Consider the following 24,411-nt stretch of genomic DNA (forward strand, 5'->3'; position numbering starts at 1 on the left):
TATTTAAAACTTTAGAGATAATCTAGGTCCAATCCCTTTTTAAAAACAAAAAAGGTGAAAGTGAGGACCAGAGAGGTTAGGTATCTGAACCAAAGCCAGCCATTAAAATCTCCAAAAGAAGGACATGGGTTAAATTGGTGTAATCCTGACAGAATTAGTGTGAAAACCAGTTTTTCTTTATCCATCTACTATGATCCTTGGCTTTAGTTAAAGCAGATCCTATATTGCATATATTCAGGCTGTGATCACCTTTGTTTCCTCCTAGGACAACCACCTCACAGTACTTAATTTTGCTCTTTTCAAGTCTATGTTAATGGTACATGCAATTCTTAGAAATGTTGTCTTTACATAAACCTAATTTATATGGTAGAAAAAATGCAATCTATACACAGGTCTGGTTGGAGAGAACATGGTTTAATTAAAGGCAAAGCTGATTTCAGCAGCTGCATGTCTTGCACAGACAAAAACACAAAAGAAAGCTTACTACACAAACCAGTTTCTGCTGGGGTTCCCCTCCCCTCCTCATAACTCCACAATGAGTATGATAGGATGGGGAGCCCCACCCCAAGAACCAGAAAACATTCCAAACACCAGATTCTCATGCAGAAATGGGACTGTGGCTAGGACTTAGGGCACTGCCGGGAGTGAGATGGTGAACCTGGTTAGCTTGTCTAGGGTGCAAGAGTCAGTGACATTTCAAACACTGGAATGTTGCAGCTGCCTGGATGCACAGCTCAAACACACAAACTGGGGTAAGGTTGGCAGGGGGAGGAAAAAGGAAGAGGCAGAGAGGGGGAAGGGCTGGAGAGACGCATGGAAGGTTTCATACTGCCACTGGGGTAGGGGCTTTACCCTTTTGGAGACCTTTGAAAAATAAAAACAAAATACCACGACAAACTCAGAGTGCTAACGCTGCAAGTACCGGGGGAATCCAACCGTTCCCGGGATGAGCGATGTGCACCCCGCCCCTCTGCCCAGGCTCCAGTGATGCTGGGCTTCTGGCTGTGCTCTGCTCTGCAGCTATGCCCCAGCTCTGAGGTCCTGAACTACCTCATACCCTATAGCAGTGTGAGTGTGCAAGCACACATACACCCTCACACACTTTGAAAAAAGGAAAAAAAAAACCCAAAAAAACCAAAAACAAAACCCAGGAAAAAAAATCTTATCACCAGCACAGCAATTGGACATTGAGATTGTTTCCATAATTTTCCCATACAATATTACTTTTCCAGGAAACGACTAACAGAAGTGTCCTTTTTTTCTACACAGGAAAATTTCCAGTCTTCTTTCCCCCTAATAAATATCAAATAAAAAGTTTATTTCCCTTTCTTTGCACCTTTTCAGAAATGAACTGCGTTGTTTTCTTCTGTGCCCATGAGATGCATATGTCCATGGTGCTTTGAATTTCACTCTGGAGCTGGAGGGTTAGGGACTGGCGCTGTGCAGGGGCCTGTGCCCCTTAGTAGGCTGTGCATATGCTGCTGCTTCCTGCCTGTCTGGACCATCTTCTGGGGTGGGCCCCCAACTGCTGGACCCCATGCTGCTTCTTGGTGAGATGTTGTACATTAGGAATAAAAACTACTAGCATCCAGCATAGGGTAAAGGGAGAAATCTGAGGGATGGGAGGAAGGGTAGGTGAATAGGATGGGGGAACAAAAACAAAAAGGGAAAAAAAACCACACTGAAAGCTTCTACTACCTATTAAAATGGGTCAGGCCATGAATGGACAGACTAGCCTGGCTTCTGTGAGATTGCTTGCTATGCTACTGTAAAATGTACAGGAATCAGAAACGTTAATTTAAAACCCTACAGCAGTCACCTGCTTGTCCAGCACAGCCCCAGCACACACACTGTGTCCCTGATTGTAGCTCAGAGTACCAACAGAGTGAAGGGCATTGCCTGCTGGAGCCTCCAGGCCACCAAAGGGCCAGCCAGAGCCTTCTGAGTGAAAGGTGAGGTCATGTATTCTCCTGGAAACACTTCCCCCTGGCTGAGGAGATATGCTCCCCCATCCTGTCACCACCTACCTCGGACACGAGCAGCGAACGAGGCTTTCCTTGCTACACACTGACTACAAGCACATTTGTGTATGGAAGAATTCAGTGTGATCTTTTACTACTGAGAGTAATAATAAAGATGTTTAGGAATAATTTCAACTACATTCTCAGTCAGCAAAGCAATCATTAATGGATTCCTATTTTATTCCCCAAAGAGGAAAAAAGGATCGAGAAGTTTCCATTGGCTTCTCCCATCTGCCTTTCGTTCTCAGCTTTCCCTTCCCATGTGGCTGGGGACATGCACGATGGAGAAGGTGAGAGGCGGTGATATCAGGTAACTGAGTGAGACAAACAGCAGTTCCTCTCTCCCTCCCGGTGGGCCCAGGGGGACAGGAGAGTTCCTGATGTTTTTTGTTGTTGCACTGCGAACATTTCGTGCACACTCAGTGGGCTGGTGGAACACTTACACCCTCTCAACACTGAGAAACAGAAAAGAGGGCTGCCACCCGCAGGTTCCTGTGTGGGCCAGTCCTGCAAACCCAACATGCCATGGTTCATGGAGCCTTGGTTCACCAGGGTTGCCACCTTGGCCTCAGTGCGGTGGGTTCATGGTGCCTTGTCCACGCTGCTGCTTTTGCTTCTGCTGCATCAACAGCTGCTCCAGGGCTGAAGGTCCAGGATGCATCATGGAACTGGACCAGATAGACTGAAAAATACACATCTCATTAGGACAGGCCAACTTCTCGGAGAAGAGTGTTTAACATACAAACATATGTGCACATAACCAGGAAGCACCAAGGAAATGGAACTTGTTGCAAAAAACCCTTTCATTAGCCCCATGACAATCCAGATCAACCAGTAAAGTGAAAGTACCATTTTGGCTGAAATTCAGTTTCATCTAGGAGCACAGGAATGACCTATATGAGTTTCAGTACAACACAGAAATCCCACTCTTGACACTGGACACTGCCTTCTGAGAATGTCAGAATGATTTTAGACAAAATGTCTCCCCTGCAAGGTTGGGATGAAAGGAAAACCTTTACTGTTTGTTTCCTCATCCCACTTTGCCACTAATGGATTTCTCAGTAGGAAACTTCCCCATTCAAGAGACTCATGAAGCAGATCCATGGTTCCCCAAACATTTCCATATGTGTGCTTTATGTCAACCACTCCTCAAGCCATCTGCCTGTAAAAACCCACTGATTAATCTTAAAGACAGAAGAACACTGCTGTAAGAGTGAAGGACTTTTATTTTGTGTCCCTTAAAATTTACTCACCTTTAGGCTCTCCATAAGGACAGCAGAAGAATCCTCCACGGAAGGACCATGGCCTGTCCAGGTACCACTTGGAGTACTGGCCTGGTGCCAACTGGTCTCAGAGGATGAGGATGTTGCTGGGAGATAATCAAAGCCAAATCCACCCATAGCTAAGATAACAAAGAAAGAATTGAGTTCTTTTTTTATTATTTGCCAAGTGAAGGTGAGGAGTATTAATAAAATAGTAGTTCTTTAATTGTGCCATTAGCAATGAGAATCAGTTCTTACCTGGTTTATCTGTTTTCCAACGATCTGCAATCCTCCTATCCCTATTATCTGGAGTCCCAATGGGCCCAAAATTGGAGAATGGAACAGAATTATGGTTGTGTGTTGGAGGAGAACTTGGCAGACTACTTGGGTTAGAAGAGTGAGGAGACTGGCTGGCTGGTGTTGAATGATCTAGTAAATAACGATAACAACAATGATGATAATACAGGAAACTACAGAATTTAAGCATTTCACAAACATATCATGACCTAGTTTTCCACATATATGAGCACTTAAATCATAGTATAAATAACCACAGATCTTGAGGGTTAAGAGTAAGGAAGGGGCAGGTAAAACTCTTCTTCATTTCAAAGGAAAGGAATTAATCAGATGTATTAGGTCCCTCTCTCAAACACACCCTAGAGCTATTACACTCTGGCTCTTCCATTCTTTGGGTAGAACTACTTCAGCTTAGAAGTCCCCAGAACAAGTCCTACCTAAATAACTGGACTGAATTTGACCACTTGATTAGGAGGTCTAGGAAAATATTAAACAAGCTTGGCTTACCAGAATCTATTAATGAACTGAAATGTCATATATAAGTAGAATATAAACATAACAAATTATAAACACAGACAAATACGTGAAATGTGAATATAACAAAAATGTTAGATTAGAATGGATTTTATTTCTTTTATTTTAAGAGCAATCCTTTATGTTGCTGTTGTTTGTACTTTGTTCTCGAAGAGGACCATGACACCAAGGAGGTGATGACATGACTTGCAAATGCACTGGATTAAAGTGAGGGAGGGCTGTGCAAAGTCACCAGCCTCACTTTCTCCTCTGGACCCATCTGGGTCCAGTGGCAGGACACAGATCAGGATGACTGGAGACGGCCCTCGGCTTGCTAAAGCAAAACTGCTGAATAACCTCCAAAGCTCTCTGGGTCAGCTCATTTTACAGACGAAGAAAGTAAGGCCAACAAGGCTAAGTGACTTGCCCAGGGTCATACAGCTATTAAGTGTCTGAGGCCAAATTTGTACTCAGGTCTTCCTGACTGCAGGCCCAGCACTCTTATTTATACCCCAGCTGCTGGAGCCTGCCTCCAAAAACCACCTTCTATTTATTTTGTATATATTTACAAATGGAGAGTCTATCTTCTTCAGTTAAACACTGGTTCTCTGAGAGCAGGTAATGAGTTTTTCCCTCCGTCCTTTTGGCCTATGTATCCCCAGCACACAGTACAACATCTGGATCATAGAAGGTGCTTAAAAAAAATGCATGCTGATTCTCTCTAGCTTTTGCTATCTGAGAGAACCACCAGTCTCAGGAAAATGATCTTTCTTTTAAAATGATCCTATCTCACTTTAGTTTCATAACTAATTTGTACAGCTACTAAAAACAGTTTAATTGCGTAATAAATATAGGGCCTAATGAAATAGCTTAATGTGTACATGAAATGTGAGATCTCTGTAATAAAATCATTTCTTACCTGAACTGGCAGGAAGGGACGGAGACCATGGAGTCCCTTCAAAGAGAGAATATAATGATGTTTCTTGGTGGGTCATTGAGGGATTAACCTCTGCTTTTGCGCTGGTACTTAGGTTTTTGCCATATACTTCGTTGAACATGCTGTTATTTGGGTATCTTTCCTGAGTAATTAAAAACAGACACTAAGTTATGAACACATCGTAAGATTTTTAAGATATAATATTCATTTCCTTGAATGATAAGCTTTCCAAAATAAACTTTCTTGGGTGAATTTATTTGTATGTGTGCAAAAAAACCCCGGACACACTTGTCCCCACAAATTTAACTACTCTTCTGGATAATTCCATTTTTTCCTTTTTTTTTTCATACCCCTTGCTTCCACCATGTGTGAAGAACCACCCAGGCACAAAAGTCAATTAAGTGATTTCTTTGACTGTAGAATAAAGCCATAATTATGAGTGTGACATTAATGAGAACTGCCAAAGTGTTCAATGAGAACCTCTAAGTTGGTCCAAACAGAGAAGATACAGAGAAGGTTGAAAAGCGATAACAAATTTCTAGAAGAAGCTCAAATGAAGAAGGAAGAAATTTGAAAAACAAAAGGAAATATTCAGTAAACAAAGGTTTGGAGTCTAAATTGTACTGAAATGATTTGAACTCTATCATCCCGTATTACAGGCTGCATATACACATAGCCTGCAAAACAGATTTCTTAACTATTAGCTTACCTGATTGAGAGAGAAGCCAGTGAGGGATAGGAAAGAAGAAGAATGAGACATGAGTTCTGAGGGTTTCTCCAACAGGGACTTCTTCAGACACCCAAAAAGAAAAGATTTCATCAAGTTAGTTCTTACACTTTTTTCCCCTTGTTAGTCTCAAAATGTTACTGAGCAGAAGTTAAAAGCTATCACATCATCATGACTCATCCCATCTATCTTACCACAGGTCTAATGTCCACAAAGAAAAATTGTGAACAATTAGAAGAACTTGCCATAAATTAAGAACTTTAAATCAATGATTTGACATCAGCATATGGATTAATATTGTAGTCGAAGACTGTAATACAAAGACAGCCTCCTCCCACCACTTGAAAGCAAAATATAACTTTCATATGTCAGAAGATTCAATCTAGCACTAAGTTCTTGGCAAATATCAAACTCCTATTTCAGATGCAGGTACCTTATCAGGTATCTAGAAGAATACATTAGAGAGTATTTAAGAAAATAAACACTCAGTTTTAATTAATACCTTGGTCAACAGACAATAAATTACTCCAGCATTTTGTTGGTTCACTGAGTGCTTGGCAAATAGCATTATTATTCATGACTGAACATGTGATCAATTTCTTTCTATTTGCCAGCTTCCCTTCACAGGCTAACTAAATTAGCTAAACAAATAAAACCAAGACCTAAACATTAGGCCAGGCCTAACAAACTATTTGTCATAACTTTAATAAAAATAGGAAATAAGCCACTCTCACTGAATATATGCCAAGTCGACATTTATTCAGCGCCCACATACATGGAACTTTCAGACAGAAAGCGTAATCAAATAACAAAGTGCAGAATAGAGTGGTGAAGACTTCCGGGGTCAGAAGTATTTGTGTTTTCAATGCTATGTACAGACTGCATTACAAGGTGACAGTGCAGAGGTTCAACAGATAAATTAGACACATATTCAAATCAACCCTTGCTTGCTCACTTGGTTAAAAGGATGACAGTCCCTAGGCAACAAGTGAACAGAAAGCTCTGGTATTTAGAGGAAGAATAGGAAAGCAAAGCAATAGAAGGAAAAGAACGGAGAGCCTTGTGGCAGGACATGTACTCTTATTCTCTAGGCTGGGGTGGTGGCATGCATGCTTGCTTCATGGCTAACTGCTTTTTATTGCTAGCCTAAAAACGGCTGCCATGAACTACTGAAACACAAAGAGGGACTGACACTGCTTTACCTACTGCTAGTCAGGAAAATCTGTAATGGTTTTTCATCGTGGGTAGCAAGACCATTAGTGTGACCAATCTCAAGCGTCACCTTCCTGGGACTGAAATAATTTGTTTGAATATCCCTAGATTTTGTTGCTCCTGGCATAAGGGAAAGGCAAAAAAGTTGGGCTCAATCTTTTATTTAAAACACTCACCAACAATTTCTATATGGATGATAATAAGTATGGAGATAGCTGCTTTACACTCTCAACTCCAAAATGAAAATAAACTTGGTAATGAGGGCTTAGAGCCATATATCCTCCCTGGATATACATCAATTTGATGGATAACCCTATAACTCTTTCCTAGAAACTGGAAAAGTTTATCAGTAAACTTTTTGAAAATAAAGATTTAGAAAAAAAAAAAAAAAGAAAGATCTTGTGAATTGATTTTAATCTACAGCTGTTAATAAACTTTGCGCTTGCCATTTACTTTCTATTACACTTGATATTTACAAATAGGAATATCTACTCCCCTCTCCACCCCCTCCAATTCTGTTTAGTAATCGGCTTGACTTGAGATTTGGGCTATCTCCTTCTTCCCTCTCCCAACATCCCCCCCTCCCCGGGCCCAATTAATCAGCCGGATAGAAAACAATCCTTACATGTCCAATTACTTTAGACCTCTCTATTCCAAACATTTTAGTTCATAACCTTTTTGATAAAGAACAAATCACAAATTTCCTGTAACTATATGAGTACATTTCAAGAATTTTGCTGTTCCTCAAAAACAGTGAAAATAAGCTTCAAGTTTCTGGGAGTCGAAAATATAATTGCCACTTAAATAGTGAGAAAGTTTTGTAATGTCATACCTGCATGTGAAGGCCAATACATCTTTGTAGATATCATAACCACTTTAGATAATCTTTTTTTTTTATTCAAACTACAGTGAGTGAAATATTTAGGGGAATTTTTGAGTTAGAAACCCATTTCCATGCTTTCTTTCCTTAGGTCTAAGAATAATAAAGAAGTGTTGTTTGGAAACCCAAATTAGAAGAAATCTCAATCTTTATGGATTTCAAACAAAGTCTCAGAAAAGGAGTCAGCATTAGAGCAAGCAGCAGCAGAATTATGTCAAATACATACAAAGAGGCTTCGTCCAGGAAGAGAGGCGAGAGGCCCCAGCAGAGCTGGGTAAAGATCAGGAGGGTTAGAAAAAATCAGCTCTTCCTCTTCCTCCAAGGCAGCCAGACTCTTTAACAGGTCCGGAGGAAGCAGAGGGGAGCTCTTGGGGTCCTAGTGACAGAAAGGAGCACAGTGAGATGCAGTAAGGGAGGAGGGAAGAATAGCAGAGAAGGAGAGTGGTCTGAACAAGAACATGGTTGAAATAGAGACAGGGAAGGTTAAGGGGGAAGAAGAAACTGAAAACAAATTAAGCATAGGTTTTAGGCGAGGGAGAAGGAAGAGGGCTCAAGAGGATGGGAACACAGTGATACAGAGATGATTAGCAGAGAATAAGACAACAGACCAAATAGGAAGAGAGAAGACAACAAGCACTGAGCAGAAACCCAGGCCATCGCCTTGATGAGGAAGGGGACAGCAGCTGCTGAGTTAAAAACACGCCACAGATCAAGGGGCCTGGAAGCAGGTGAAGCTAGCAGGGGCAGGAGTAAGAGCAGCTCCCCTCTAGACGTGTACAATAACCTACTCATAGTATGTGCAGGAGATGGGGCAAGGAAAAGCAGTCATAAATAACCAGTTGACTCTGTCCGTATCAAGAAATAAATTCTGATTTAAAAAATGAAGTGACCCTGTAATTCTATTTTTACGTAATAGTCAAGTCAGCCCTACTGCGCTAATCCCATGTCACTTATTTATTTTTCTAACACATTCATATGCTACAAACAGATTTTCTGCTAGACCATCTTTACTATGGCAATCAAATATAGGGGAGGAATCATCACAACACCCCAACACATCAGTTCTTTTGCACCAAAGAAAAGAAGTGGATCAAAGTTCATTTTTCTAGGCAAATAAGAAGGAAACATGTACTTCGTTCTGCAGCTTTCCATACAGCAGCACCAGAGAACTCTCCACAAACAAGGGCCTCTGACTGTGGATATGAAAACATGCTCACCTCGAATGGCATCCTGGGGACAGGATCCTGCTCAGAGGGAAAGACGCCTGGTGGCCTTTTGCCCCGACGGTCCACGCTTGCTTGCTGGGTCATCACTGCTCGATTATCAGCCATATTGTAAGTCGGATCCCAGTAGAATTCTGGGACCTTCACTTCTGAGGGATTCTGGTTATATGGCTCCATGGTAAAAGGCTTCATTTTTTTCTCTAGAGGCTGCTGTTGCATTACAGGAGGTTGCAAGGACTGCTCAAACAGTTTTAGGGAGTCCTGGGTCTGAAGGTAGTAGGGCTGTTTCACAGGCATGATCTTCCCTAATGTGCCTTGGACCTGAGGTGGATTCCACAGCTGTTTGGAAGCATCTGCCTGATACTAAAAATGAAATGGATTTTACCCAAGATCAAAATATGATGCTAACATTGCTTCATAACAAATACGAAACTAGAGAATCCATGTATTTTAGACTACAGTAGATTCTACTCTATTGTTTATCTTATTGGTTTTTCTGTACGCTGAGCTTACTAAAAATGGGGATGGGGGGGCATCGGAAGAATACAATAGCTAGAAGAGACCACAGATATTATCTAGTCCAATCACTGAATTATACAGATAAGCAAGCAATGGAGATGCAATGGCCTAGTCTCACCAATGGCAGAGCCCAGACTTCTCAGCCTTATCTCTTCCCACGATTTCATGCTTACATGTAAGCCTCTTTAGCCTCCCAGAGGCAGGGTATCTGCGGCCCTGAGGCCACATGTGGCTTTCTAGGTCCTTAGATGAGGCCTTTTCACTGAGTCCAAGTTTTACAGAACAAATCCTTTTATTAAGCAGATTTGTTCTGTGAAGTTTGGATTCAGTCAAAGGACCACACTTGAAGACCTAGAGGGCCACATGTGGCCTCGAAGCCGCAGGTTCCTCACCCTTGCTTTAGTACACGAAGCTCATGCGTTGAAAATCTCCCTCATAACCTAACCATCTCAGAGGCCAAAGAATTTTCTTGCCTCTAGTACAGGCAGCAATGGCAAAGTTTACAGCTGTCAACATCACTCATTCAGCACCCTGAGATCAGGGTGCCATTTCTCATGCACTGTGAAAACATATGCAAATGTTAGAGGAAATTCCACAAAAGGTTTTGAAAGTAAGAAAGAAGATATAGTAGCAGCAAGAAAGAATGGTAGTCAAAGTTTAAGAATTCTTCCATCCCAAAGACAAGCATAATTGGTCAGAAACTTTCTTAGATAAAACATAATCCCTCTGTTGATTATCTCCAATTTACCCTGAATATAGGCTTGTTTGCTTGTTGTCTTCCCCATTAGACTGTGAGCCCCTTGAAGGCAGGCATGGTCTTCTGCCTTTCTCTGTGTCTCCAGTGCTCAGTCCAATGCCTGGTACACAGTAGGTGCTTACTAAATATTTACTGACCAACAGTCAATTCCATTTCAAAGACAGGAAACATAACAATCACCATTTTAATTAACCTGTTGCAACATAATCCCAGCAGCCATTTTCATTCTGCCCTATCATGTAACCACAGTACTTTCCATTTCCAGTTTACCTGCTGGAATCCAGAGTGATGAGGAGGGCTTTTCCCCAAAGCCTGCACAGCTTTTGTAGGAGACTGTTGCTGCTGAGCCAGTGCCTGGACCTGCAATTGGCTTGTAGACTGTGCTGTTGGCTGAGCTGGTAAAGATGAAAGGGATTGTTGAGAAGGTGGCTGTGACTGCTGAGGTCCCTGGTTCATTGGCCCCGGTCCAGAGGGCCGTTGCTGGCTGTAAGGAATGTGGGACTGTTTCCCAGCTTGCACCTGGTTTCCTGCTGGAGAGTGAGCTGTAGGCTGAAGATAAGTTCCTGGGACAGAAACACCAGCTGGGAAGGTGTAACCTGAGCCCATAGAGAATGCCACAGGAGGGGGTATAACATATGCTGGGGGTGGGAACCCTTTAAAATAGAAAAAGAAAGATAGCTTAGCTAAAGGGAATGAGCCCTTCATAATGTCATGCAGAACAGCGTAAGAAAGGGCATTTTGCCCATTTTTCATCTCTAGCATCCGATGGATGAAACGTCTTGATGAGATAAAGGCACAACACATAGTCAGTCTTCATCTTATTCTCACGCACTACCTACAGAGTATGGAAGAGTCTTCAGGAAGCCTACTTTTCAAGAGTTTCCTTACTGTTCAATTTTGACAACGATAAGCAGGAAATGCTCCAGTGCTGTCTGTTGGTAGCAAAACTCAAATGATACATGCAGATAATATTAGTACATCGAGAGGAATGTTACAAAACAAAACTCCCAAGTATTTAGAGAATACTTCCCAGCTTTGGCATTTTGCTGTACAGAACTGAACCTGAATTTGCTCTCAAGAATATACTTTCATACAACTGGAATTAGGCAAAAGATGAGCCATTGTCAAGTGGCAAACTTTTATTAAGTACCTAATATAGCTAAGGGATGGTGTTAAATAACCTGCGGAAAAATTCAAGGATAAAGAAGATAATATTCCTTGCCCTCAAAAAGAAGAAATTTCAAAGAATAAATGGTTTTACCTGGTCGGCTGGGAAGGGGAGGGAAGGCTCCTGGGTGATGTATAGGGATGAACTGGGAATTGCTTGCCTGACTTGGGGTCTGAGTTACAGGTGTTTTTCTAGCTTCAGATACTGGGGTCTTCCTTAATTCAGTCTGAGATTTTACCTACAACAAAATGAAGCAACAGGAAAAATTTTCTAAACACTGTTAAAAAACAAACAAACAAATTGGCAACTTTCATTTTAACTATAAGGAGCTAGAAGCCCGGGTAAGAAAGAAAGACCTACTTTTGAAGAAGGCATTTAAAACTTGGCCACTGCTCTAACATTTAAAATCAACAAACATCAAATGTCTACCAAAGGCAATACATTATGCTGTAGAATACATTTTTTAAAATTTAATTCATAGGCATTTAGAAGAAAACAGGTAATTAATGGCCAGAAAAATTACATGCTTTTAGGACATAAAGTTACCAAACAAAAATCATCTACTTTTACACAAAATCATTTTATTCATTTAGAGAATGTAAAAACAGCCACTTGACGCTGTTAGCCTCAGGTCAGGAAGCCTCCACCCTTCAGACTAATTTGGGAGATCACCAATTTGGTGACGGAAGGCAATGCAGCAAACTACCCAGTCCAACTTGCTCATTTTGTAGCTGAGGAAACTGAGGTTCAGAGAGGTGGCTTACTTTGCCCAAAGGCACAGCTGGTGGGCTGCTCAGACCCGCACCTGCTGGTTTTACATCCAGCACACTCTGCTTACCCATCACTGCCTTTCATGTGGCTCAGGCAGATTTTGTACCATCAAGCTCTGACTACCAGTCACTCCCCCTTTCCTTCCCATCCCGACACCAACCTCCTCCAGACTGATGTCAAACCATGTGCATGCATAACTGGAGGGATTCAGGTCTCAATAGCCAGCGCTGGGGTTCTCGCCTCAACCCCTTGATTCAAAGCGCCCCTTTATTTTTTCAGCAGTTTGGTTATCAGTGACACACAGGAGACTGCAGAGATTCAAGGGGTGTTAAGTGGGACAAACGTTAGCAATAGGCTGGGCAGTAAAAAAAAAAAAGGGTAACCTTGAGCCTGGACCCAGGGGTGGTACAGTTGCAGGTACCAGCCTGGCAGTCAGATGCATGCTTTTTCTCCTAATTCTTGGCTCTCTATTCCTTTCGGTGGTTGGTTCTTTCCCTCATTCTCACCTTATACCAAATTGTGTGATTCCTGCTCTTACTACAAATCTTGCTACAAAAGTTAACACACCAGCATCATTAGAAAGAGCTAGTTCAATGAATGGAAGGCTTATATGAACTGATGCAAAGTGAAGTAAAAGTAGAATTGGAAAATAACGTATACAGTGGCTCCAACAATGAAATGGAAAGAATAACATACATAAATACCCGAATGTGTAATTGTAGTGATACAGGCACAGGCTGGCCCTCAAGAAATAATTTTAAAATGCACTTCCCCTTCCAATTTTTTTTTCTGGGGCAGAGGTGAAGGACCAGGGGTGTGCAACACCACGCCCCTGGTTGTTGTTTTGGTACGTTTTGCAGATGGGGTGGTGGTGGTGGTACTGGGTGTGTGTGTGTGTGTGTGTGTGTGTGTGTGTGGTGTGTGTGTGTGTGTGTGTGTGTGTGTGTGTGTGTGTATTTTTTAAATGCTCTGCCACAAGGGATGACTCTCTGGGAGGGAAGAGTGAGGAACACAGATGTATGCATGTTTGTGAATGCACATCACTTTCACATGTGCACATGCAGAAACGAAGGTGATAAGAAACCATAAGATATCAACAAAAATTGTATAAGAAAGAAAAAATTTAACTCAAGGAACTAACAGTATAGTGTTTCAAGTCTTAGTTCAGTTTTAAGTGATTAAAGCTTAAATTACAGCTACGCAAGAAAAGTCAAGATTAACCTAGCAATGATATTATACTCCCACATAAGACAATACGTGCTCCCAGCTGTATTAAGTGAGGGTAGATGTGTCAAGGATTCTCATGGCCCTCAACAAAATCTTTAAACAGTTAAGTGTAAAGAGATGATTAGAACTTTTATTTTACAGGGATTTGGTGGCTCCATCTGGGATTAGGGGAAAAAATGCCTACCATAATAGCACTTACACTTTCCAAGGAGACTACTGTATGGATATACTATATAGATATATCTAGTATATATAGATACACTATATATACTATATCATACAGCTGGTATGATGGAAGGTTGAGTCTATAATAAGTTTAAATTGTTGGCTGACTCATTTTAATCAAACAACCAGACTCAAAACAAATGGTGCCAAAAATCAGTGCCACTGGTACCCCTCTTCCATAAGCACAGACTAAACTGGAATCTTACTCAAATTCTAAGCTCTGAAAGATTAATAAGGTGAGCTCCTCCCACAGCTTTTTCCCCTAGCTCCAAGGTACCTTAGGCCTGAGTGGAAGACCACAGACCGTCCTTCGGCCGCCAGGCAGGCTTGGGGCACAACTAAAGCCCTGGCTCCTGACAAGGCCTTCTTCTACATGTTATTCAAATGCATCTTACCTGCACCGCCACACTCTGCTTTCCCGCTTCCTGCAACTTCTCTAAGGTGCATTTCTTGGTCTCATTTTTCCTCTTGTTGTTGTCCTTCTTTCCATCACTTTTAGTAACTGCTATGCCTTTGCTATAGTCCCTTCTCACCTCTTTGGGTGGGTAGCTTCTTCCTTGCTCTCTGTTCACCTCTCGAGGCTTAATGTTCTCCTTGAAGGTGACCATGGGTTTCTCCGTGGTGTCGCAGTTGGTGCTCACACTTCTGCCTGTAGATAGCACGGATTTTAGCCCTGGGCTCCCTTCCATAGGCAGGGACTCCACAAGGGATGCTTCTTGAAGGACGAGGTTCTCTTTGGCTTCACTGGGGTCTTCCAGTAATAACTCTGGGATCTCTGTGATAAACAACAACTTCCCTACCTCATTTTCACACTGAATCAGCCTAAAAGAAAAGTAAAAATAAATCCATACATGAAAAACACAAACCTATTAAGTCATAACTGAACTGTGTATAGAGTCCAACAGTCAGTCTATGTGGCCCAGCTGTATTCACTACTGCAAAGAGCCCAATACAACATTGCCTGGCAGAGTTAACAAATAAGTTCCAAGCATTTCTCTTCATCCTTTACACAACTGTCATCACACACATTCTGTTCTCTCTGCTTTACACGTGCATCACTGTTTCACTGTAGTATATACACACCACACAGTCAAATTTATACCCAAGTCTACATTACAGAGTGAGTCAGTTATAACAATGATGTATGGAAATAAGCAAAGTACCTATGCACATAAACACCATACATAAATCACCATGCTAGGGGAATATAAACTGGTCCTTGGTTAAATTTGATATCACCATCAAGTCAGTTTCAACTTGGGGCTTTTGATTACTGCCTTAACAAGGCTAAAAACAACTTCACTAAGTAGGTAGGTAAAAGGACACCAGAAGCCCTGGAATGGATACCTGGGCTGATTATCAGCAATCCATTTGCCTATGGAGATCAAACGCTGTTGGCGAATTCGCCACTGTTGTCCCTCTTTGTCTCCTGTAATCCCTTGGTGGCCTTTGGAGAAATCTAAATTCCTAGAAGTGACATAAACAAACAGAAAATAAAATTAGCCTCAAACACCTCTTACACAATATGCACTGAGTAAAGCTAACCGAAATGACTTCAGACTTTTTGACTACAGAATAATTACTATTAGGAGATTCCTTACTCTGCCACAAACTAGCTGAATGATATTGGGCAAGGTGCTTTATTCCTGTGTCATTAAACTTCTTTCCTGTAAAATGAGAAGGTACAACTAGATGGATGTCTAAGGTTCCTATTATTTTAAAAATTCTACACTCTGCCCGCAGCAGTGAAATATCAGAAGCAGGAAAGTACTGACGTCAGAACCATGAAAGTATTGAAGTGAATCAACTACACAGTGTAAAAATGATTAATCAGTGAAGAAAGGATAGGACTGTCATAATTTCTTATATTAAAAGTGATAGTTTTATTTCTCTCTTGCTTTCTGGGGCTGCCTGACTATATTTCCATACCTTTTAATTCCATGAATTAAGGCTTTCTCCTGCATGTTATATAAGACAGTAAGCTGAGATTTTGCATAGCTCAGTAATTTGCCTAGATTATAATCATGTTACTGTGGAACTTGGTTTTTCAGGCCCTCTTTTTTAATGAATACTGCTGAAACTTCCCAAGTATGAACACAAAAAGTGCACAGAAATAAATGTAGCACTCCATGGAAGACAAAAGCATTTTTAAAAAGAAAATGTTAATGGGAAAGTATTATATAGCAAGATCTATGTTAAGTACATAGCTAATATTTTTCTGAACTTGGTCAACTCTAACATTATGTTGTTTTGATTGTTCAGTCATTTTCAGTCATGTTAAGAGTCTTTGTGACCCCATTTGGGGTTTTCTTGGCAAAGATACTGGAGTGATTTGGCCACTTCTTCTCCAACTCGTTTTACAGATGAGGAAACTTAAGGCAAACAGGGTTATGTGCCTCGCTCAGGGTCATGCAGCTAGTAAATGTCTAATAAGCTAGTAAGTGTCTTGAGTAAGAGGCCAGATTTAAACTCAGGAAGATGAGTTTCCTTGACACTAGGCCACGCACTTTATCCACTGTCACCTAGCTGCCAAACTTTAACATATACAACTCACCAAAAGCTAATAATCAGGAAGGAAAATATTACCTTTAACGTATACTTTACATAAGCAGTTTTTCCCTCTGAGATGTTTTTAGTGAATGAGAATCAGAGAGTTTGCCTAACTATTGCTAATTGAGAAGTGGGTCTACAATTTTATATTAATTTAAAATGAAGTTAATTAAGTATGTGTATGAATGAAAAAACATTTATTAAGAGCTAGCAATGTGCCAAACACTAAGCACTAGTAAGTGCTGGGGACACAAAAAGAAAAGCTAAACTTGCTCTCAAGGGCTCACACTCTAATTGGGGTAAAACAATAAATAACAGATGAGAATGATTGTTAATTTGCACACTGTTTGTACAGCATGCCCCACAGTACTTGAAAACTTACTGTTTTAATATTTCTTAACAACGTTACCAACTTCCCTCAGGTCCTAGCTAAAATCTCATTTTCTACAAGAAGTCTTGCCCCATCCCTCTTAATTTTAGGATCTTCCCTCTGATTATTTCCAATTTATCCTGTATACATCTTGCTTGTAAAGAGCTGTGTATATGTGATCTCTCCTATCAGACTGTGAGCTCCTTAAAGAAAAGAAAGGTGGGGTTTTTTTTTTGTATCCCTAGCAGTTGGCCCACCATGATGGGCGCTTAATAAATGTTTATCATCTATTAGAATGTTAGGTAAACTCCTCTTAAATAGATATAGCAAATTTAAGCTTAGTCCCTGGCCTGATCACAAATGCAAATTAGTGGAATCTGAATTAGTGAAGTTTTACTATAGATAATATGGAACCTGATATCATGCATTTAAAAAGATGAAAAGGTGGGGTAAACAGCTTAAATGATAGAAAATATTAAGAGCACCTCAAAACATCCAGAGGCTATTAAAATGTACAGTATGTTGGTTACATTAAATGAATTATATTTCCCCATCTGAATCTCCTTGAATGCAAATTTCCTATGTTGCTAATGGTCTTGTATTTTGCATACATTTTTTCCCAGTCATGGTTGCTAGATATCTTTAATATTTGACCTTTAGAAACTTCTTATTTGTTAGTCAAGTTAATTCAGAGGCAAAAGATAAAGCCTGCCGTCAGAAGGTTAATTAAAGCTAGGCTAAATAAAATCTGCAATAATTTTCATGTTGTGCTTGCAGTATGTTTTATCATTATTACTGAAATTACAACATGAGCAACAATACCAAGTATATAATTCAAATACATAATTTTTAATATTTACATTTTCTCTCAGTTCCTATAAAAAGCATAAGAGTTATGCTGAATGTGAACTGCTTATAATAAAACCAAATTCTTTTCTCTTTCATCCTATACCATGTTATTCAGCATTTTCTACTTGTGTTACAGTCCTATTCTTGTTTCAACATCCATGAGCCCTCACTACTAGTTGTCAAATATATAGCTCACAGTAATACGGGGGGGTGGGGCATGTCAAAATCTACTCCCCCTCCACCAGAAATTCTTGTTGACCCTTCATTTTAATAGTGTCACCATTAATAACAGTGTCACATACCTGAAAGAAGGTCTTAGTGCTAAGAATCCCTGTAACTCAAACTCTTCTGGAAGTGGAGTAGCTAAAAAGTAAATAAATAAAGAAAAAACAAAAACCACACACAGGGAATTTATATTAATTCATATTATTATTAAAGTAATACAAATATCGAGAACAAAGTGCAGCTCAAAAAATGAACAAATGAACCTCTTCTAAGGTTACAATGTAGCCTATAGCTCTTTGCCTTAAAGAAAAAAAAAGAAAAACAAACAAAAAACAAAAAGAAAAAAAAATCTTACTACAAACAGAACAATTTTCTAACACTTCAAAATGGTATTTACAAACACCAGATATGAAAAATTGTATCTCATTTGCTTTTTGTTATGCCTAACACCTGGACCTAAGAAGATGATGAATGTGAAGCCAGAATTCTAGCTCACTAAAATGATTTTCCCAAACCAACCCTTTCTACACTACGGATGGTGATTAAGTGAAAAGAGTAAGGGAAGTATATGGATAATAAGGCAAGATACAGGGGATAACACTGTAGAGCAATCTGTACCTACTCAGATCAAAGGATATTCCTCTTCTCTCCATTTAAAGCTATGTGAAGTGAAAAGAAATTAAATATTCACCTGATAATTATTTATCAAGCCCTTATAATTTAAATGGCATCTGTGCAAGGCCTTATGCTCAATGCTGGGCATACAAGGATGAAAATGAAAAACCTTTGTCTTCGAGGAGGTTACAATCAAGCACATGAACCACATACATAAATAACTAAAATACAATTAGAATGTGATTGCTATAGCTAAACTAGGGTAACCCCTAAATTCATCCAATCTGGCCATAAGAGTATTATTACTTATTGGGAAACAGAAAAAAGTAAGAAAATTCTCACCATTAGTGCTGGAGAGATCTTCTTCATGGGGCTGGAAGCTGTTTAGAAGAGAGATCAGCCAGGGCCAAATGCTGGAAATCAAAGATAGCCATCCATTTTTATATTTCATGTTATACAAGTTAAAATGGAACTGTTTGCTGATCAACCACAGCATTATTTCCTCAATAGAGAGCTTGTAATTCCTAAAGTTTACAAGATCATCCAGAAACAAGATTAATTTGAATGGTCCAATTTCCATGGTGGAAGCCTAGAAGCAGATCACTTCCAAGGTTCTTTACTGTAATCAAATGATGAAATCAATCAATCTGGTTCAAATACTGAAAGTTAGATTTCACATGGAAAATTCTGCTTTATTTACAAAGATCTACTGAGAACTAGGTAATGACATCTCATTAGAGCACTTTCTCATATTATATTTGATCAATAAAGTTCCAATATATCATGGGTATGATCATATTGCAGGTCATACGTTATTGCTTATGTAAATAAGGTTGTAATTTCTTTTTCAAATAGTTTCATCAAAGAACTAGAGCTTGAAGGAACTCCTGATGCCATACAGTCCAATATCCATATTTTACAGATGAAGAAAAACTTAGACCCAGGAGAGGTTACAACTTGCTTAAAGCCATAAAGGACATTAACTGTTGTGGATCAGATTGAACCCCTGGCTCTTCATATGTAGTTTTCTCTTAAGCTATTAAAATTATTTGCATTCTTTGAACACACACTAATTAATATTTGAGAATAGTAGGGAAAGAGATGAAAATTTGACCAGAAACACCCCCCTAAAGTGGCTCATTTATTTATTATAATAAATGTACCTATCTCGAAAGGTGGGTAGGAGGCACGTATTTAAACATTTTAAGAACATACATGCTGCTACTATGGTTAATCTTCAAAACATCTTTCCAATGTGTGTTTCTGAACAGTTGCAAAGGAAATGTTAATGGCTTTAAAAAGAATTTCCAGACTGCAATGATGGGCAAGAAAAATGAGTTCTCAAGAGAAAAAATTGTAGAAAACAGCATGATTAGTTTACTTGTGGATAAACTGCTTTGGAGAACTAATGCTAATTTGCTTCCCACAAAGAAAAAGAATTCTGTAATAACATTAGTACTTAAGACAGAATTTATTCTCTAAAAAGGATGGGAGGGGTGGGGGTGGGGTGGGGATCTATAAATGTAGGGCCCAGATATAAGAAGCAGAAGATACTTTGAATATGCCCATGATTTTTAGTTTTCAAAACACAATTCCAGTTATTTTCTTATCACTCCAAATTGAAATATATAAAGGTACAGAGCTATTCTGTTTAGTCTTCTACCCTTCTATACAAGTACAGCACAGCAGAGCTGGAAGAAAGGAACCAGTCTTTAAAGGAACACAAAAAGTCATTTTAGAAAAGATTCTGAAGTCTAGCTCACAAATACTTAACAATCCCCTGGCAAATCACAGAATTCCAAACATCATCAGTACAATTATCAAGGTTTACTGAACCCAAACAAGAACAGACTTCAAAGTAGTTAAGCTGGGGGTGGGGGTGGGGGGGAGAAGAGAATTGTATACATCAAGACGGTAGATGAAAGCGTATGGAGGAAGAATGCTAATGCAAACAATAATATCAGATTCACAGTATTCTATTGTTAAGTACTACCCGTGAATCTATCCAAAATGATCAAGACTAGAATTGCAAGCTTACAAGTAGAAAGACAATGAGATCCTAATGTTGGCTGGGTCAATTTTAGGAAGCGACCATGGGTAAAAAGGTTTAAATTCTAGTTTCCCAGACAAAAATTCTATTCCCTACTCCTCTAAGAAAGTAAAATTCATTTTTATAAAAATTTTTTTAAATAAGCCCCTTCACCTTATAGACAACCTTTAAATGCTGGGTTTCCTGGAAAAAATGATCTTGGGCAAATCATACTGTTTTCATTTACCACAATAAATTTAACAACAAAAATTAATCTAGAAATGCCCTGAAGCTAGCAATTTAGGTAATCAGTCAATAACAAATGACCAACTATTATAGTCTCTATATACAAATATCTTAAATTTCCCTCCAAAAGAGTTATAGTAATAGCAACAGCTTATATGAACAATTAAAAAAAAAAAGAAAAAAAATACATCTTCCATACTTTCTATAACTTCCAAATAGACATATTCAGGTGTGCTGAAGAAATACACTTGAAAAATGGGAACGCTGTTCTCCCCCAAGCTAGCAACAGGATGATTCATCTCTGAGGACAGAGGGAGTAGGGAGTGGGTCACATATCCTCAGGATTTGTTTTTTACAGAAGGAATTCAAATAAATTAACAAAAAACACAAAGAAGCCTTCAGTCCTATTTTCCAAGAATATCCAGAACAAACAACATCATTTACTGTTTAAATGTTGTGTTTTAGAAGTCAGTTTTTACACATCTATGAATATCACACAAATCAGAGCATCTCTCACACCACACACAAAGTCACACCAAGTTTTAAAACACTTACTACTGTCTTTCATCAACCACAGCCTCCTGAAAGACACTGGGTCTAAGTTTCAGCCAGTCCATTGAGACCTTGACAGCAGGAAGGGGATATGCACTGCATGATTCCTCCTGGTATTCATTCTGAAGAGGGCACTTGCACAGGATGCCAAGAAAAGAGACTTGGGGGAGAAAAAGAAAGAGATAACACAGAATACAAAGAGATGTGAAACAGTACACCAATCCAAATAAAAGAAAGCAATTATTAGTCTTTTACTATATTCTGTTAAAACTATTTTTTCCCTCCCAAGAGTTTTCTCTGCAGCAGACAAGACACTCAGTGAGCGGCTCACAGAACTAATCAAATAACAAGTACCTATATGAATGGTGAACAAAAGAACACATATAAAACAAGTCATTCACTGTCTCTTTATAATGAAAAAGACTAGCAACATTCCATTTCTGACATGTGCAACCTAAGAGTTAGTTCAGAGGCACAGAACAAATTTGGGTATTTAAATACTCACTAAAGAGGGCCAGTAGCTGCGTCCAACACAGCTGCTCATCCTGGCTGTAATTGTGTTGTTCAGTTTCATTGCTAAAGTCACGAAGGTGATGAAGTTGAAACAGGTTAATGACAGTGACGTGAACTAGCTGCTGAGAGTTGAATGCTTTTTGGGATAGCAGTCTCTGAAAAACAGACAGGAATAAGTATAAGAGCTATCTTTAACACAGGCAATTAAATTAGTCAAAATGCATTTATGGCCACATAAGTATGGCTAGAGATGAATGGTTTCATTTTAAATCCTATTGCTGTAACTTTTAAAATTCAGTATCTTAATTTGGACTGAAAGGGCTCATGCTAGTTCTTTGCCTAGAAATAAATTATTAGAGAAATTATTAAATTACATATGACTAGCTGATAATTCAACTGTCCTATAATATTTGCAGAAGAGGTGAGGTTTTGTATATGTATCTCAGAAGAAGACATAAGGGATGAGCATGTTTTTTTAGTCCTCAGAGGAATTAAAAAAAAAAGTTTTTAATCCCGAGGACTAAAAAAACAAGTAAATAATTGTACATGAGGCAATACTACAAGAAGATAATCAGTAAGACAGCTGCAGCACCTCGCATTGTCCTTACCGCTACTCCCAGGGCCTCACAAGATATAGAATCAAAACCCACATTATCATTAATCTGTACAGGACTATGACACAGTTGTGTATTTAGTATCATGATTTGTTATATTTAAATTTACTATCTTTTATTTTAGCAGGTATAATATAGTAAGCTGGGTTCCTTAAAACCCAAAACTTCAAAAAATTGAAATAAATTTGAAAATGTTTACAATGATTTGAAATTCTCAACAACCCAACTTAAATGTTTTATAATTTTACTGTCTTATAAATTATTTGCATAGATTATTTTAGGAAAAGTGGGGGAATATTTAAAAATAAAAATAGGGGTGAGGAGGAAAGTATATGCCTTCTTCAGAAGTTTGTGGACATCTGATAGTTCATTTAACATCACAGTTCAATAACATTCTGATAGTACCAGATAGTCATTTCATAATCTGTGGCCAGATTTTGAAGGCAAGGTCTGACAAGGCAATACCCACACATCCAAGACAAAAAAAACAAAACAAAACCAAAGCAACAGAGACATCTTATTGGTAAGATTATTTCTAAGCGAAATTCTTTAATGCTTCAATAACTAACCCTTCTTCCCTGCCCTCCTCCCAACTCTTATGGTTCAACACAGGCTTGTCTTATGCAATGATTCACTTGAAAAGCAATGCTTTTCATAGGTTCAAGGCTGGATGGGACCTTAATCATCTATGACAATTGAATTCCTAAAAAAAACTTTCCAAAAGAAGAATCCATAACCTCTCACTGCAACCTGATTTAGTGATGGACAAATTACAATTGAGACTACTGCCTGTATCCTGGTCTCAGTGGAGAATCACGTGTTCTTTTCATAATGGTTCTTTTATATAGAAAGTGCTAAACCATGATCACTCCTTTTCAAGCTAAACAGTTATTTAATTTTTTAACAGAACTGAGAAATTTAAGAATCAATAATGACATTTTTCAGGCACCACATAATGTCAAACCTTCTGTTTGGGCTTGGATTGGCCCACTAAAAACAAGCAGACAAAATAGGGGATGCTAAAAGCTTTTTTGCAAATTTAAGTAGTAAACGTGTCCATCACTATCAGCTTAAGCACGATGTTTGTTGAATGAATTTTGTACAAATTATCTTTGAGAATAAGCTACCTGACAGATAGCCCTTTAGAGTCAGCTTTAAAGACCTTCAGATTAAAATGAAATATTTTTTGTAGATACAGTAGAAGAAATAATTATACAGTATTCTCCCAAACTTATTAAAAACATTCAAAATATACACATATATAAAGAGGTAAGACTGTAGGTGTAGATATTCCTTCAATAAACACATGAGGTTGAATGCTAATTTCCTTCCCAACAAATTCATTCTAGGTCAATATGTAAGTAGAACAAAAATCATTCAGAAAGTGAGACAATTTTTATTTCCTTCTTGTGCATTAAACAATGTAGAAAAATTCCTTTGGAAACAGATGAAGTTCCTGGACTTCGTTCTTAAATTAAAATTTAAATATCATAAGTAGAAACAGAATAACAGATGTGGAAAATGAGACTAATTACCAAGTAAATAATCAAGATACTGTTTACCTACTGACATTTGGAAATAACTCAAGCACACTAGGACAGTCAAAAGTAGTAGTTTAGAATCCTGGATCAGTCCCATTCATGGAATCGAGAAAGGAGAAGCTGTCCTTTGCACATATCTGCTATGTGGCAGTTCCCCAGTGAAAGCAATGTGCCTTCTTCCATGTTTTTTCCAAGTGATCGTCTGCATTCCAACACAAGTTGAAAAATAAGGAGCCGGAGACTGTAATACATTGAATGTATCCCTGATAGTTGTGGCCAGGATGAAATATTAAAATCGGGAAACCTTTCAGCCTAACCCAACCTCCTATTTTTGGATTTAGAAATAATATAAAGAATTATGTTTACTTCTGCTCTGACCTTAAACTGTTCCTCCAATTTCTCTCGAAGGGGGCTCAGCTTCTCTAAACTCTTGCTCAGGTACACGTGACCATGGAATTTAATAAAGGCTTTGATGAAGTCAGAAACACCCCATCTAGTTTTCACCTCATCCCGGCTGTAACATAAGAAAAAAAACCAAAACTTTTTTGCAGTCTTAAATAGCAAAAAT

General features: G+C 39.0%; 1 protein-coding gene across 7 annotated transcripts in view; it reads right to left on the reverse strand.

Annotated features, from left to right (window-relative positions):
- Positions 1 to 395: 395 nt before the first annotated feature.
- SMG7 (SMG7 nonsense mediated mRNA decay factor) overlaps positions 396 to 24,411 on the reverse strand; it is a 106,068-nt gene continuing 82,052 nt past the window's right edge. For 3 of the 7 annotated variants that reach the window (XM_020984377.2, XM_020984376.2, XM_078156456.1), the window contains 16 exons: positions 24,222 to 24,357; positions 21,681 to 21,843; positions 21,179 to 21,335; positions 18,691 to 18,761; positions 17,811 to 17,871; positions 15,087 to 15,206; positions 14,135 to 14,561; positions 11,610 to 11,754; positions 10,619 to 11,001; positions 9,067 to 9,435; positions 8,076 to 8,225; positions 5,740 to 5,820; positions 5,013 to 5,172; positions 3,542 to 3,712; positions 3,275 to 3,423; positions 396 to 2,703 (listed from right to left, as the gene is read on the reverse strand). In XM_020984377.2, the coding sequence (XP_020840036.1) occupies positions 2,590 to 2,703; positions 3,275 to 3,423; positions 3,542 to 3,712; positions 5,013 to 5,172; positions 5,740 to 5,820; positions 8,076 to 8,225; positions 9,067 to 9,435; positions 10,619 to 11,001; positions 11,610 to 11,754; positions 14,135 to 14,561; positions 15,087 to 15,206; positions 17,811 to 17,871; positions 18,691 to 18,761; positions 21,179 to 21,335; positions 21,681 to 21,843; positions 24,222 to 24,357 (2,857 nt within the window). In that variant the 3' untranslated portion in view covers positions 396 to 2,589. The remainder of the gene's footprint in view (positions 2,704 to 3,274; positions 3,424 to 3,541; positions 3,713 to 5,012; positions 5,173 to 5,739; positions 5,821 to 8,075; positions 8,226 to 9,066; positions 9,436 to 10,618; positions 11,002 to 11,609; positions 11,755 to 14,134; positions 14,562 to 15,086; positions 15,207 to 17,810; positions 17,872 to 18,690; positions 18,762 to 21,178; positions 21,336 to 21,680; positions 21,844 to 24,221; positions 24,358 to 24,411) is intronic. The other 4 variants (XM_020984378.2, XM_020984380.2, XM_020984381.2 and 1 more) reach the window with 4 other exon arrangements.

Source organism: Phascolarctos cinereus, unplaced genomic scaffold, assembly GCF_003287225.1.
Source record: "Phascolarctos cinereus isolate Bilbo 61053 unplaced genomic scaffold, phaCin_HiC Scaffold_5;HRSCAF=322, whole genome shotgun sequence".
Taxonomy (NCBI): Eukaryota; Metazoa; Chordata; class Mammalia; order Diprotodontia; family Phascolarctidae; genus Phascolarctos; species Phascolarctos cinereus.